Consider the following 14,867-nt stretch of genomic DNA (forward strand, 5'->3'; position numbering starts at 1 on the left):
TAACAACAGTAAGACATTTTTGCTCATGAAGAACAATTATTTTATCCCTTTGAAGGTGATAAACTGCTGAAATTCCTGGGCAGGGGGAGGTTGGAACTTAAAAGGAGTCAACTGGTCCAAGAGCATCACTTTGTGAACTGTTAGCCCTAAAGCTAAAGAGTTGATCAAATAAATTCAAACAGGTATACAGAATGAAAGGAAGAACAGAGGCTTGAAGATCAGAATGAACCCATCCTTAGCTGAAAAGGCCAAGGAACGCAAGCAGAAAGGAAAAGTAGTTAAGCTAAAGTCTAAGCAATAAATAGAAAGTTAGCTTGTGTTTTTATGTAGTTATTGGGGTAAGGTGTACTGAGTGTGAACACAGGACAAATATGTAAGCTGATAGTGCTCCCTATAACTAAGGAATCATCCAGAACAGATATATGTACGAGAGGCGGAAAAAAAAAAACCACTCTTTGCATACCAGGATTTAATTTAGAGCTGGAAATTTTTGGCTTACCTAACTGGTACAGCCTTATTTTCTTGCTTCTCTTCCAACAATTTCCCACTTTAAAATATGCATGTGTGAGCCCTGGCTCAGTGGCTCAGTTGGTTGGAGTGTCTGTTGTCCCATACACCAAAAGGTTTCAGGTTTGATGCCTGGTCAGGGCACATACCTAGACTGCAGGTTTGATCTCTGGTCGGGGCATGTCTGGGAGGTTACTGATCAATCTTTCTTTCACATCAATGTCTCCTTCTCTATTTTTCCCTCCCTCCCTCTCTTTCTCTCAAATCAATAAATATATCCTTGGGTAAGGATTAAAAATAATGTATAAGTATATATATGTGTAATATTTTTACAAGCTCTACCATCACTAAATATTAATACCACTATCAGAAAAAAAGTTAATATACAAGTATGGGAGTAATTCTATGCCATCATAAATATTAACACACACTACAACTTATTAATACAAAAATCTGCACATTCCTGGAACATACAGCTACCTTTCTAGACAGCCTGACTTTCATATGACTACCCATGTAATACAGTCAAATACTACATCGATCTATTCAACACACAAACTAATGTTGAATTACTATGTTGTACACTTCAAACTAATATAATATTGTATGCCAACTGTACTTTAATGAAAAAACTAAAAACAGCTCCTGGCATTTTAAAAACTGATTATCAACATTTTAATCCATTATTTAATGCCTTTTAAAAGGAACACAGATCACAAAAGCTGAGTGTTTTGAAAGAGCATAAGAGGTCTGTCCAGAAAAAGTCCAGCCTTAATATAACAAGAATGGTTTGTGTGACATTGATGTAACCTGGCAGCCAAGGAGAGTGAACTGGAACCCACATGCGTGAACAATGATGACTTCACTGTGCTAGTCAGTGGGGGCGACAGACGCCATTGAGTGAGCATGTGTACTGTGTGGCTGTCACATTCAAAATGACTGAGCAAACAGAGCAACTAATCTGCACCAAATTTTACGTTAAGCTTAAATTTTCCTCCACAGAAACTACTGGAATGATTCCAAAACCTGCAACTATGGGCAACTGGTGACTGGCAGCTTTATCATGACAAGGAGCCTACTTGTGCATTGCATTTCATGCAGAGTTTTTCGGTGAAACAAGAAATCACCCAGGCGACTCAGCCCCCTACAGCCCAGATTTGGCACCCTGTGCCTTCTGTTTTTCCCAAAACTAAGATCACCTTTGAAAGGGAAGAGATTTCAGACCATCAATGAAAGTCAAGAAAATGACAGAGCAGCTGACAGTGATTGGGAGAACTGTGTGAAGTCCCAAGGTATCTACTTTTAAGGGGACTGAGGCATCATTGTCCTATGTATAATGTTTCTTGTATCACGTATCTTCTTCAAGAAATGTCTCTATTTTTCATATTACGTGGCTGGATACCTTCTAGACAGACCTCGTTCTTTAAAAAAAAAAAAATGACCTGAATACTAGCTAGATTAATGGCCACTAACATGTGTAGTTGATCTGGTAATGCAAAAACACATCCTTAACTAGTTATATAGCCTTGGGCAAGTTACTGGTTCTCAGTATTCACAGAAGTAAAATAAGAATATGAACTAGACATAGAAAGAGAACTCTTCACTTCATTTTCCACTCCAAAAATATTAAGTATGCATTCTAATGGACTTAGTGCTGGTAGACACAGCAAAATCTAATTTAAAACAATAGTAGGATAAAAATAAAGAAACCTAGCTATAATCTTAGTTCAGAAGTTATTTTTGAATACTTGAGCCAGTTAAAATCTGAGTTTCAGTTTTTACATATGCTGAGAATGGTAATATAATTTATAAAAGTTACCTCTCAACAATATAATCGCGTTCATGCTATCATCTTTAATGGGAAAAGGCCAGATTAAAAGTAGCAAACTTTTGCAAATATAATAGGTTTTCCTTTGTAGAATCAACAGCATAAAAGTTGTCTGGTTTTTTTTTTGTTTTTTTTTTAAATAGCATCCTAATCGTGAAGCTCTTTATTCCCTCCCCCTCTATCCCTTTTACAGCAGAGACTACCTAGGGAATCCTGTCCCTTCTGTGGGCACTCAGCTCCTGACTGTCACCAGTTTACACCCTTAGTGTCATGCTCTTCTAATGTAAAATTAGATACACAGCCTGTTTGGAATGTTAAGACACACACCATCTACCTAATTTGTAAAGTCTGGAAAGAGTGTTCCAGTACTACTTGTAATATAGCTAAAAAGCCAGCAACTGCTAGGATTAACATATCAGGAAGTCTTTATGATCCAACAACAACAAACTGGATCAATTTTGATCTTTATTCATGAGCAATAAGAATTCTGAATTAGAATTCTGGAAATACTGTAGTTTATGTAGCATCTACAAGTTTACTGAATGTTAAGTATTCAGGTCTAATACATTCAGGTATTTAGAGACAATCATAAAGCTAAACACTATAGAGAAGGGTTGTATCTTGGTTGTATATTGAAAACATCAACTGACTAGCAAGTAGCATATTGGTAACAGTTTAATACTAAAAAGTATACTGTGAAGAGTAGAAGGTAGTAGTATTCTCCTACGCTTCCAAAAATCGATTTTTAACAATTATGACAAAAAACAATCCTGCAAATTTCCCATAAGTAAATAAATAAATAAATCTGAAATTAAACCTAATAAGTAAGAAGTTCAAATAAGAAATACAGACAGGGACCATTTGTTAATAATGTATGGTATCTCATTTACAAATTATATGGCTCTAAGTCTGAGGCCAGACATTTTTTATTCGGGTCCTAACATTGTCAGAAAAAGATGTGTAATTCAGCCAAGGTATTCTTCCTGCCTCAATTACTCTATTCCCTTCCTCCTTCCCTAAATCACTTAAAAAACAACTCCTTCCAACAGCATGAAAGCACAATAAAATGTATTTGTCAAAATCTTTACTTGCTGCTCAATTTTTTTTTACCTTTTTGATAAACATTAACAGTAAGGAGGGCACATTCTATTTCTACTAATTTCTGATATCAAACATCAGTGATTAAGCTAGAAGAGGAATGCTTGGGAGATAGTGATAATTTTGCTGAAGAGATCAACTTCAGCACATTCTGTAGTGCTAACTTTTGGAAAGAAATGAAGCTAAAATATTTGCTTTGAAAATCAATTTAGGTTTAAAATGCTTTATTTAAATTTAACAGACATTGCTTGATAGAATTCCTTTTGTATTACTGTCAAGAGATTTATCTTCCTGATGAATAATCATCATTATTAAGTAGAATTTCTTATTTATATATTGTTTCTTTAAGGTACATTTAATGTGGCATACATGTCAAATAAACAAAAAGATGGATGGACTTTCTTCAACCACTCTATTCATTCCAGACAAAATAATGTTAAAAGCAGATCCTGTAATAAATCACGGTCTAGTTGTCAGTCTAGAGCAGAAGTTCTTTGTTGCTACAATGCAAGGTTTTGGAATATTTCTAATGTACTCAGCACAAATTTGGATGGGAGCGGGGAGTGGACAGGGCAGGGAAGAGCATTGGGGAAAAAACGGGGACAACTGTAATTGAACAACAACAAAATAAAATTTTAAAGAAAGAATATTCCATTGTTTTATGCACAATGAAGAAAATTCCTAATAAACCCTAGTATCTTGGTGATTTTCTTAATTCAAAGACTGCAACCCTTTACTCTTTGATAATACAACTTATATCTTATGAATATTGTTACGTTAGTAATCCTCCTCCCATTACATTCCTGTAATCTGAGCATGTGTCCAAACAGCACTCTTTTAGATGTGTAGACACTGCTGATCACCAGAAAAATGACAGAATGAAGAGCATCAGTAATGACCCCATGAACATTCTAAAAGACTATCATTTGTGAATAAATAGTATTAATGCTGAGAATGACAGCAGCAGCTCTTTTATGTGGCACTTAAGATAAGGTGGAGATGAGCCAAAAATATATGTCTAGTGCTCAAAACACCCGTTATTCCCATTATTAAGGAGGAAAAGCAAAACTGTTTGTGAGATCATGTCCTGAACCCCACACCACATAGCTGCTACTGCTAGAGCCACGGTTTGCACCCATGTCTGTGAATTCAAACCCCTTAACCGCTACAAATACAGTTCCTCAACAAAAGTCTTTTTCTAGTGGGTTTTATTATGCATCAAAAGATGCAAAATTCTCAAAAAACACAGTGGACAAAAATAATAGTAAGACAAAAGGGCATTAATGCAATTTAAAATACTGAAGCTCTATAATCTGAAAATTCTTGCCTGGAAAGCCTCTAAAACTGAACGCCTTCTACCCTCAGGTCATTTCCAGATCTGAGAACATGATCTTCTTTCTATTTTTTTATTTTTATATAAATAAAATGCCACCAGAGTACTACAACTCAAATAGCAAGTCTTTCCATATTGCTAATGTTTTAGTGCTGACATAATATATGAATATGGTTGAATGAAAACATTTCTGTAAAGTTTAACCTTCAACAGATTTAAACGAGTATTCATAAGAACATCATCCTTCCTCTTAAATCCTTTGCAGAATAAAGTGATTTGTATACGTATAAAATAGCATCTGTAAATATAAGTTAAAGTTATCCACACAAAAATAGACGTGTAAATACAAACTTCCAAAGAGTATGTCATAATTACTCAGAATAGAAGTTCAAAAGTCAAGCTCACTAGAGAAATGAATTCACAATTATAGAACAGATAATATTTTCTGATATGCATAAACACATAAAAATAATCACTTCCTAATTAGATTTTTCAAAAAGATGGTGTATTCCTCCAAAATAAATGGAATTGAAAATATTAACATGAACAAAACAAGATGCATATCTGGCATTGCTATAACCATTCTTAATACATATAACTTTTATAATGATTTTAAAGATGGGTAAAAGTCAATCAATAGTAGGTAAAATAGATAATTAGATAAATTCATGACATTCATATATAAAATTTTTATACCTTTGTTTAATATTCATTTTAAAATAAGAAAGGTAGTTGAAACAGTAAATAAGCAAAACAAAAATATCCTATAATAAGACTTCTAAAATTAAAATAAGCTGGTTTTACCATATATTCATAGACATACTTTTTCTAAATTATATTTTTAACATATGTCTTGAATTTTAGTAAGCATTGAAACCTCAATATGAAAAGCATTTTTGCCTTTTGGTGAAAATTTTAGCTATTACATTATTTACTGTATTGTTTAATGTTCTGTTTACTTAAACTACCTACTTATTCCACAAGAGATTTAAAATACTCCATATCCAAAGTTAACACAATGGGTCAAATACATTAATTTTAAATTAAGTGATTTCTTTACCTTCTAATGATTGGAATTAAGACTATTATTGGAATCCAACACTGGAAGCTACACATACTTCCTCTCAGGACCAAGCTCAAATTACAACTGAATTATTGAGCAATCATATTGAACGAGCAAATGAAGACTAGCTGAAGCGTTATAACCAAGAATTTACAGAAGTCACATCGAGATCAGTAGGAAGGGTGGAGATTCAAAGAGGCCTGGCCCTACTCCCAGGCGGAGGCTGGGGTTCCAGAGGGATATCTCAGCTGCAGGGGGCATTCCCCCTGACAAGCATGGGGTGTAAACCCCAAGCTGGCTGTCTAGCCCAGAGCACCAGAGCTGGGAAGAGATGGCCACATAACATCTGGCTGTGAAAAGCAGCCGGCTTTCTTTGGCCAGGGAGACATGGGAGTCCACTAGATACACGGGCATCCCTCAGGAGGGCCAACACAAAATTTCATTCATAGCCATTCACCCTGGGCTCCATTGGAAAGAAAGAAGAGTGAACTAGAGTCACATGAGTGTAATCTAAGATTTCTGGCTCTGGTGAGAGACTGAAGGGAAAGCCAACATGATCCCTGTGCTGAATCATTCTTCTGCACCACAGATGCCGTCCTTCTTGGGTGGAGAACTCCCTTCCTTGGGACATCAGCTTGGAGGAAGACTATAGCCCCAAAGACTGGACTCCTACTTGCCCCAACCTGCAGAGGTTGCGCCCTAAGGAGTCAGCTCCCTGGGCCAGAGTGTAGAGGTCTGGGTGGACTCAGGAAGTGGCAGTTACTGTGCTGCATGGATGTGGTGGGGGTCAATCCCCTGTGTTTCCTGGGAACATGACAGGCACTTCTCCCTCATGGGAGATCTGACAGAACCGCCCTCCGAGCTTTAAGCAAACACTGCAAGCTCCAGAGGCTCCACCTGCCAAATGGGGCAAAATCTGGGACAACAGTGTCACTGAATTCTGTGACACTGGGGTGGGGACCACAGTCACCACAGTCCAGGAACCCTGACCAGCACCTTCCCATCCCAACATATACGCTGTCCTCATCGTCCAGACTCCCTGTGGCCCCACCCGCCAAGCTCGGACTCCTCCCTACAGAATCTGGGCAGACGGAGCTGTGCGGCCACTCTTCCCTCACATGCCCCACAGGCGCAGAGCCTTCCCTTCAGACAGTCAAATCTTGGTCTGTCTGGGGCTGATACTCTGCTGGGCTCACCCTGATGACTCCATGAGACCTAGCTCCTTTCCTTCCTGCATAGAAGACTAGGCAGGACGTTGTCAGCAACAACGCTGGTTACTCCCAAGGACAGCTGTGAAACTGCTGTTTCCCAACTGAATCAGACTTATTTCGCTTCCTTCTCTTTTCTTTATAACTCACCAACTGCCTACTCTGGCAATATGATGTTGAACATCTTTTCATACATTCATTTGACATTTGTCAATTTTCTTTGGTGAGGTATCTACTCCATCTTTTGACCATTTTTCTTTTTTTCTTTTTTTGCAAAGACTCAAAAATATATATATTTAGAACTAATCTAAGCCCTCTTTGAGAGCAATTTAGTTAAGATCATTGATTGGTAGGAAAATCACACTATTAAAGTCAGAAACAGAGACACCAGATTGATGCAGAACAGCTCCTCCAGCAAAAGAGGCACAGTGTAGTGACATCGATCATTTATGACTACAGACACATAGTCAGAGGACAAAGAACCACATGGATGATGGGTTCAGTTCAAAATCCAGAACTAGAAATAGGTCAGCTTGTCGTGACTGGTCTTGTTGGTCTGATAGCTGTGCAAGGCCAAGGGCTTATTTTCGTGTGGGAGACTTTCATACACTCGGATGTGGATGAAGTCATCATCTTCAACTTGAACCTTGATGAAGTAGTTAGTCCCCGCGACCAGCTGGCTCTGGTACTCCACAGCCTTAAACATGGTGTACTTCTTGTTTTCTTTCTCCTCCAGCTGGGACTTCACCTGGTCGGCGATGGCCTGGGTCTCAGCCGTGGCGGGCTTGGTGGCGGAGCACCCACCGCACATAATCCCGCTACAGCTCATGGCGGGGCAGCAGGTGCAGAAGAGCAGCAAGCACGGAAGAACTTATGGAGAATGTGGCCGACCATTTTTCAACTGAGTCGTTTTCTTATTGTTCAGTTTTAAGAGTTTTTGTACATAATGGATATAAGCTCTTAATCAGATCTTTGTTTTGCAAAAATTCTCTCTCATTGTGTGGTTTGCCTTTTGATCCTCTTAATAGTGTCTTTCACAGACCAGTTTTTAATTTATAAAGTCTAACTTACCAATTTTTTCTTTCATGGATCATGCTTTTAATGTGTAACTTAAAAAGTCCTCACTAAATATTCAAGATCACCTAGATATAATCGTATGTTATTTTCTGTCAATTGTTTAGTTTTGCATTTTATGTTTAGATCTATGCCCTATTTTAAGTTAATTTTTCAGAACAGTATAAAGTCTGGTTCTAGATATATTTTTTAGCATATATGTGTCCAGTCTCTCTAGCACCGTTTCTTTAAAAGAGGCTCTTCTTTCTCCGTTAAATTGTCTTTGGTCCTTTGTCAGGATTAGTTGACGACATCTGTGCGAATCTACTTCTGAGCTCTATATTATGTTCCATTAATCTGTGTCTTCTCCCCTGAAATACTACATGTTTTGATTACTGTAATTCTATTAGGGAATGTTGAAGACAAGTAATGTCAGTCTTCTGCCTCTGTATTTTTTTTTTTTCATTGCTATGTTGGCTGTATTTTGGGTTTTTACATATCCATATATACTTTACAATCAGTTCACCAACATCCACAAAATAACCAACTAGGATTTTAATTGGCATTACAGTGAATCTATAGATAAAATCAGAAATAACTGGCATCTTAAGAATATTGAATATTTGTTTCCATGATCATGGAATATATATTTTTTAATAAATCTCTTTGATTTCTTTCATTACCATGTTGTAGTTTTCCTCATACAGATCTTGTACATACTTGGTTAGATTAAAACCTAAGTATTCCTTTTTTTGTGCCAACATTAAGATAGTCTTTCTTTTGCTCATTGCTAGTATTAGGAAAGCAAATGACTCTTTATGTCAACCTCAGATCTTAAAACTTTGCTATAACTGCTCTTTAGTGCAGAAAGTGGTTTTGTATTTAATTTTTGTGTGTGGGATAAGGATTTTTTTTTTAACATGGGCAATTATTTCAACTATGAACAGAGAGAGTTTTATTTATTTCTTCCAAGTCTGTATACCTTTTATTTTCTTTTGTAGCCTTACTGCATTAGCTCGAATTTCCAGTACAAAGTTGATTAGGAATGGTAAGAGGAAGGTTCCTTCCCTTGTGCCTGATCTTAGGGGAAAAACATTGGTTTTTTTACTGTTAAATATAATGCTAGCTGTAATTTATGTACATATTCTTTATCATCAACTACAGAAGTTTACCCACTACTTTAAGTTTGTTGACAGTTTATATCATTAATGGGTAAAAAACTTTATCAAATAACTTTTTTGCATATTTGATATAATCAAATGATTTTCTTCTTTAGCCTGTTGATGATAATGGATTTTCAAATGCTGAACTAGCCATTTGTAACTGAAATAAATCCAATTTAGTCATGTATTATAATACTTTAAAAAAATTACTGATTTTAGAGAGGGAGAAAGTGAGAAACATCTATTCATTGTTCCACCTGTTTATGCATTCATTATTTGATTCTTGTATGTGCCCTAACTGGCATCGAACCCACAACCTTGGCATATCAGGATGACTCTTACTAACTGAGATACGCAGCCAGGGCCAGGTTATAAAAGTTTTTAATTTATTGTTGGTTTTGATTTATAATATTTTGTTGACAAGTTTTACACCTATATTTATGAGAGCTATTACGCTAAAATTTTCCCGTATGGTAATGTCTTTGTCTAGTTTGGGTGTATACCTATTTCATCCCCGTACTCTTTCCTTCTACTTTAAAATCAATGTGCATAAACACCTTGGAATCTATAGACAATAATGTTGCACGTTTTGTCTCTGATCCCCCAAATCTAGAAACAACGTAGATTCTTGATAAAGAAGAGATAGATAACAAGCTTCCTAGAGTATCAAAAATAAAGCATTCTGTTTACCAGGATGTTGGGTAAGACCTGGGTGAAACCTCTGATTTGTAGTAGCTGTTGAGAAGCAAGGTGTTGAGGAGGATTCTGAGGCTGTGTGTGGGAGAAAGGGAGTTTGACAGATTAGCAGTTTGTCATGAAAGCAGGTAGATACAACACACAAGTACTGTATTTGCTGATTGGGGCCATTATAATTCTATTAAAATAATAATTCTAATTTACAATGTTTAATTACAATTGAAAAGCCAATCAGGGGTAATGGGAATAGAATTCATTAAAAACATGAGTTAGTAAAGCCAATTGTATGTTTCTTGGAAAATGCCATGCATTAAATGTGTTAATGACTGAGTCAAAAGGGGTTAAGAATCTAAATAGTTTCACATTGCTTTGGAAGACAACATTTCAGTGATTTAATTGGCTGGATTTAAAATAAGAATGGCATTTGTTATCTGCAAGTCTTTGGCCAGGAACTGCTTCACTTTCAATGGGTGCCAAATTTACTACTGTGATTTTGCCAATCTGATGAAGAATAAAAATTTCTCTGAAGTTCTCCTATAGCAGTGACTGCAGATGGAACAATGGATTGGTTTGGTACAGGCCTTCCTTAAAAATAATTTCATAGTGTAAAGGAAAAGGTGAAATACAAGAATCAAAATTTAACCTGTGTGCCTGTGACAGGCAGGCAAAATACAAACTGCCTATGACAGTAGATGTATTTGTCTCCTGCTTTTTATAATCCCTGAAACTTTACCTGTACAAGGTAGAGCCCTGCAAAGTAACTCAGGATTCTGGCCATCAACTTATTTCAGCTTTACTGTGTGCCTCACATTCATATTCCTTGCATTCTTTTTTTTTTTTTAATTTCAAAATAGTGTTCAGTTTGGCAAGAAAAGGGAAGCAATGGTTTTTGGAAATATTCTCACCACTCATCATCCTACAGTAAAGAAGTAAAGTTGCTTCTTTTTTGTTTTGTTTTTGTGTTGGTTGGGTTTTGCTTTTTTTAATGTTTGTTGGTTGGTTCCAGACCACCAGTCAAGGATCTTCCATTCGGGGAAAAGGAAATAAGGCAGAAGACAGATGAAGTGATTCTCAGTTCAATCAATGCATTAAATCACCGGGGACTTTTTTTTTAATGCCACTAATCAAAATGCACATCCATACGTGCTGAAGTAATCTGATATGGGGCTGACATATGAGTATTTCTTATACCACTTCAGTCTGAGAATCAATGTCCTACAAGAGGAGCAACAATTTCAGGAAATCACTCACTGGAGTGGGTGGAGATATCAAAGAAAAAAAAAGTTCAATTTTTTTTTCTAAAACGTCTTCCCCATCACAACTTTGGTAAAGTTATTCAATTTTGTCCTGTGCTTGTAAAAAGTACAGAAGATGAGATAAAATTTTCATACACTAGAAAAGAGAACTTAGACAAAAATCAGTCTTGCAATGACAACCCCCCATCTTTATCGCCTAACTCCCGATACCCACAGCCCCGTTTCTATGCATCCTTCGATGACTACTCTTTGAGATGAACTCACATGTTCTATTGCCACAGAGAATAGAAAGTTTGCTGTAGGGTGATACTGTGGATAAATCTATAGTAGAATCAATGGCTATTTGTTTCTGCAATTTTCCCCAAAATAACAGCACAAATTCTGATAAAATTAGTTATTACAGTTGGTAAAGTCTTCCAAAATTTTTATCTACTACCCTAAGATATGAAATTTGTTTAATTACCTAGAACAAAGAGTTACATTTTACAGCTCCAGCATTTATTTGTATTCACCGAGATGATTTGTTATTGAGATCACTGGTGAACATTACTAAACACACACTATGGATACTGCCTGTGGATTGATAAAATCAATTTTATATTTACAAGTTAAAGTCATCTCATATATTTTCATATGGTGTTGAACTTTGATGGTTGGGCAACTCATTCTTTTGCTAGATCTACTTGGGACCAAAAGATCTTGGCCTTACAAACAGATTTTTCAGAGCACAAACTTCAATACTAAGCACTTACATTTTTTTTCTAGGTGTTAGTATAGGTAGCTAGATACTAATAAAGGAGAAGGAAGCAAAACTGGCTAAGCTTAATTATGCAGGACGCTACAGCTTCATACACTCCAGGGGACTGCTGCATCCTCCGCACTCTACACCTAATCCCAGAAGTGGGCAGGAAGAATTGGTTACTGGTCATTAGCCAGGATTACCCAGGGAGAGATAAAACAGCAGGGAAAACTCATCTGCTGGGCATATGTGCAGTAAAAGCCTAGATGGCGACCATAAAGGGGAGGTATTTAATCTGGGAAAAAGAATTGATAGGCTAGGGAGAAGACCCAGTATACAAGCCCACAAAGACCTAGGAAATTGATTGGTTAGGGGGAGGGTCCAGCACAAACACACAAAGAATTGGGAAAGAGATTGGTCCATTGGAAAGCCCGAGATAATATACATAGTCGAAACTTAACGAGGTCTCTTGCTTAGTAACGCATTCATTTGCCCGTTGGTTCCTCCATGTGTTCTCTCTCCAGAGCAGCCACGCCAGCCTAGTAGCCATAGGGAGACAAGCGTGGGCTGTAAGTGCAGGCTGTCAGCTGTCTTGCCAGGGCAGCCACGCAGGCCCAGACACAGGGAGGGGTACAGCAGCGTATCGGGGACCAGAGCGCAGCTAGTAACAGTGGCTAAGCTACCCAGATAGGGACAGAGACTGAAGTGGACTCAGCTTTGCCATGGACTGAATCAATGGCACTGAATTTCTGGACTCTGACCCTTCTTCTGGGCTTGATGAAGACAAGGCTGGACTTCCTTCTTGGTGGGATGGATGGAGATGAGACACCAGGAACCTGGGGGAAGCCTTTTATTTCTGCTCCAATAAATCTTACCACTATACCTCATCCTCCCGCTTGTAAATCATTGAAGTGCTTTTCTTTTGACTCCATGGAAGGACCCCATTTCCACTGGCAACATCGGTAGGCATTTTGGTTAGGCAATAGCCTACCATTTGCTGATGATGTTTCTAAGGATTTCCATTTAATCAATAAAACTCCTAAAAAATAGAATATAATCTCAAACTACCTATTATCAAGTTTTTATCTAAAGTCTAGTTATAACTTTGGAGGACTTTTATGAATGAAGTAGTCCATCCATTGCCTTAAATTACAGGTCTCGGTAAGGTTAATCCCCTTGAAAAGCCAGACTATTAGAAAGCAAGGTACTAATTCCATTTTACTTCAACTAGTGTTACTGTAACTACAGACCATATTTATATCTTAACATGAGGGTTGTTTTGGAATGTCAATCCCTAACGGGTCCTGAATACATATTTGTAGGGGAAGAGAAAGGGGAAAAGAGGGTAAGGAAATAGTTGTAATGGATTTTTTTCATTTATTATTTATAAAAACACAGTTCCACACCATTTTTCCTTTATGACACTGTACTTGCAAAATTTCTTACGAAGTCCAGCTTTGGCTAATCAGAGAAACCACTATTTTTAGCTCAAGAAAATTTTCATAACCGTGTTTGCACTTCATTTTTACCACCAGAAAGCCTCAAACCTATGCATCTACTTTAATTTTTATCTAAATCTTAATAATAGATTCTAGTTTATGTTTACCTTATATCTCATACCTAACTTTTATATTTACTTATTATATGCTATATCAAATCTTTGGGACAAAAGAAATTAGACAAACCCTTTTTTCTCTCTGAGCTCAGTTATTCGAGTTAGCCATCTCAATGACAAATAGATAGAAATATATAATACAGCTCCTAAAATATAATGTATATGGAATTCAAAATTCATGTAATTATTCTAAACTGTGCAACATTAATAAATTTAATATGAATTTTCATGTATGGTTTATAACTGAGGTAAATGTACAAAGGATATTTACAAGTAAAAATTTGGGATATAGAATATTAAATGTCACAGGATTACCTAGCATGTTTTAACAGGTTAAAATATAACTCTGTATTTCTACTTTCAAGTAAATTTAAAATTCTTTGTGTGGAGACTTATGATCAAACCAAATGCTTTATACTCAGTGTGAAAATTCAATCACAATTGTGAGAGATCAAACTGCTACTTATGATAAAAAAAGAAAACATGATGAGATATCATCTTGTTCAATATATGCTTTCAACTTGACGCATAGGCTAATAAAAAAATATGAAGCTCTAGTATTTATTTTGTTTCTTACACAACAGAACTCTCCTAAGAGGAATGATTAAAATATCCAGTCTCATTGCCTGAAAATACAGTCAACTTTATTATCTGGAGACAGATTAGCCGGTTTGCAGATTGACTATAGTAAAATAATAACAGCATGCATTGCCCTTGTAAAAGATTTTAAAATTACTATGCATCAATGACTGTATCTCAATATGAGAGGATGTCTATTTTCAACTACATGATAACTAAGAGATACAATGTTGTTTCTACTGCACTGTCATTCAACAGCTATTTATTGATTACTTACTATATACCAAGCACTGCGAGGCTCATTAATCTGACCTAATCTCTCCTCAACAGCTCTCTGTTGAGAAAGGCATGAAGGAGGGCATGTGGTCAACTCTTTGTGAGTTGGCCATAATTTTGAGATGCAAAATCTAAAGAGAAACAGACACCTAGCACCAGGAAACAAACACCAGGAAATCTATAGGTGTGAACTTAACTTCTCTTCCACCTTGCTCTGCACTGTTTTTCTTCCCTTGCTCCCTTTCTCAAGGAAAGCCCGATCCTGGCAGTCAAGCTTCCCTCTTTGCCCTTTGGTCTCCAAGCTCATAATCACCACCCCGACAATTCCCCACATGTTCCTTAAACGTGTACAGGTCCCTCCATCCCCTGTCCCATTCTACCTCAAACTTCTCTGCTATTACCTTAGCTTAGACCAACAACATCTCAAAGCAAAATGACTATTATGTAGTGGAC

The 14,867-nt window shown here is 36.8% G+C and overlaps 2 protein-coding genes across 4 annotated transcripts in view; both read right to left on the reverse strand.

Moving 5' to 3' along the window:
- Positions 1 to 14,867, reverse strand: part of DIAPH3 (diaphanous related formin 3) — a 459,782-nt gene that overhangs the window by 180,847 nt on the left and 264,068 nt on the right. The window lies entirely within an intron of this gene.
- Positions 7,541 to 7,866, reverse strand: LOC129080903 (cystatin-B-like). The gene has a single exon (XM_054586407.1). It carries the CDS (start codon positions 7,864 to 7,866, stop codon positions 7,555 to 7,557), a length of 312 nt encoding a protein of 103 aa, XP_054442382.1. The 3' UTR covers positions 7,541 to 7,554.

This window comes from Pteronotus mesoamericanus, unplaced genomic scaffold (genome assembly GCF_021234165.1).
Source record: "Pteronotus mesoamericanus isolate MK-2021 breed Mesoamerican mustached bat unplaced genomic scaffold, CSHL_Meso_final contig_94, whole genome shotgun sequence".
Taxonomy (NCBI): Eukaryota; Metazoa; Chordata; class Mammalia; order Chiroptera; family Mormoopidae; genus Pteronotus; species Pteronotus mesoamericanus.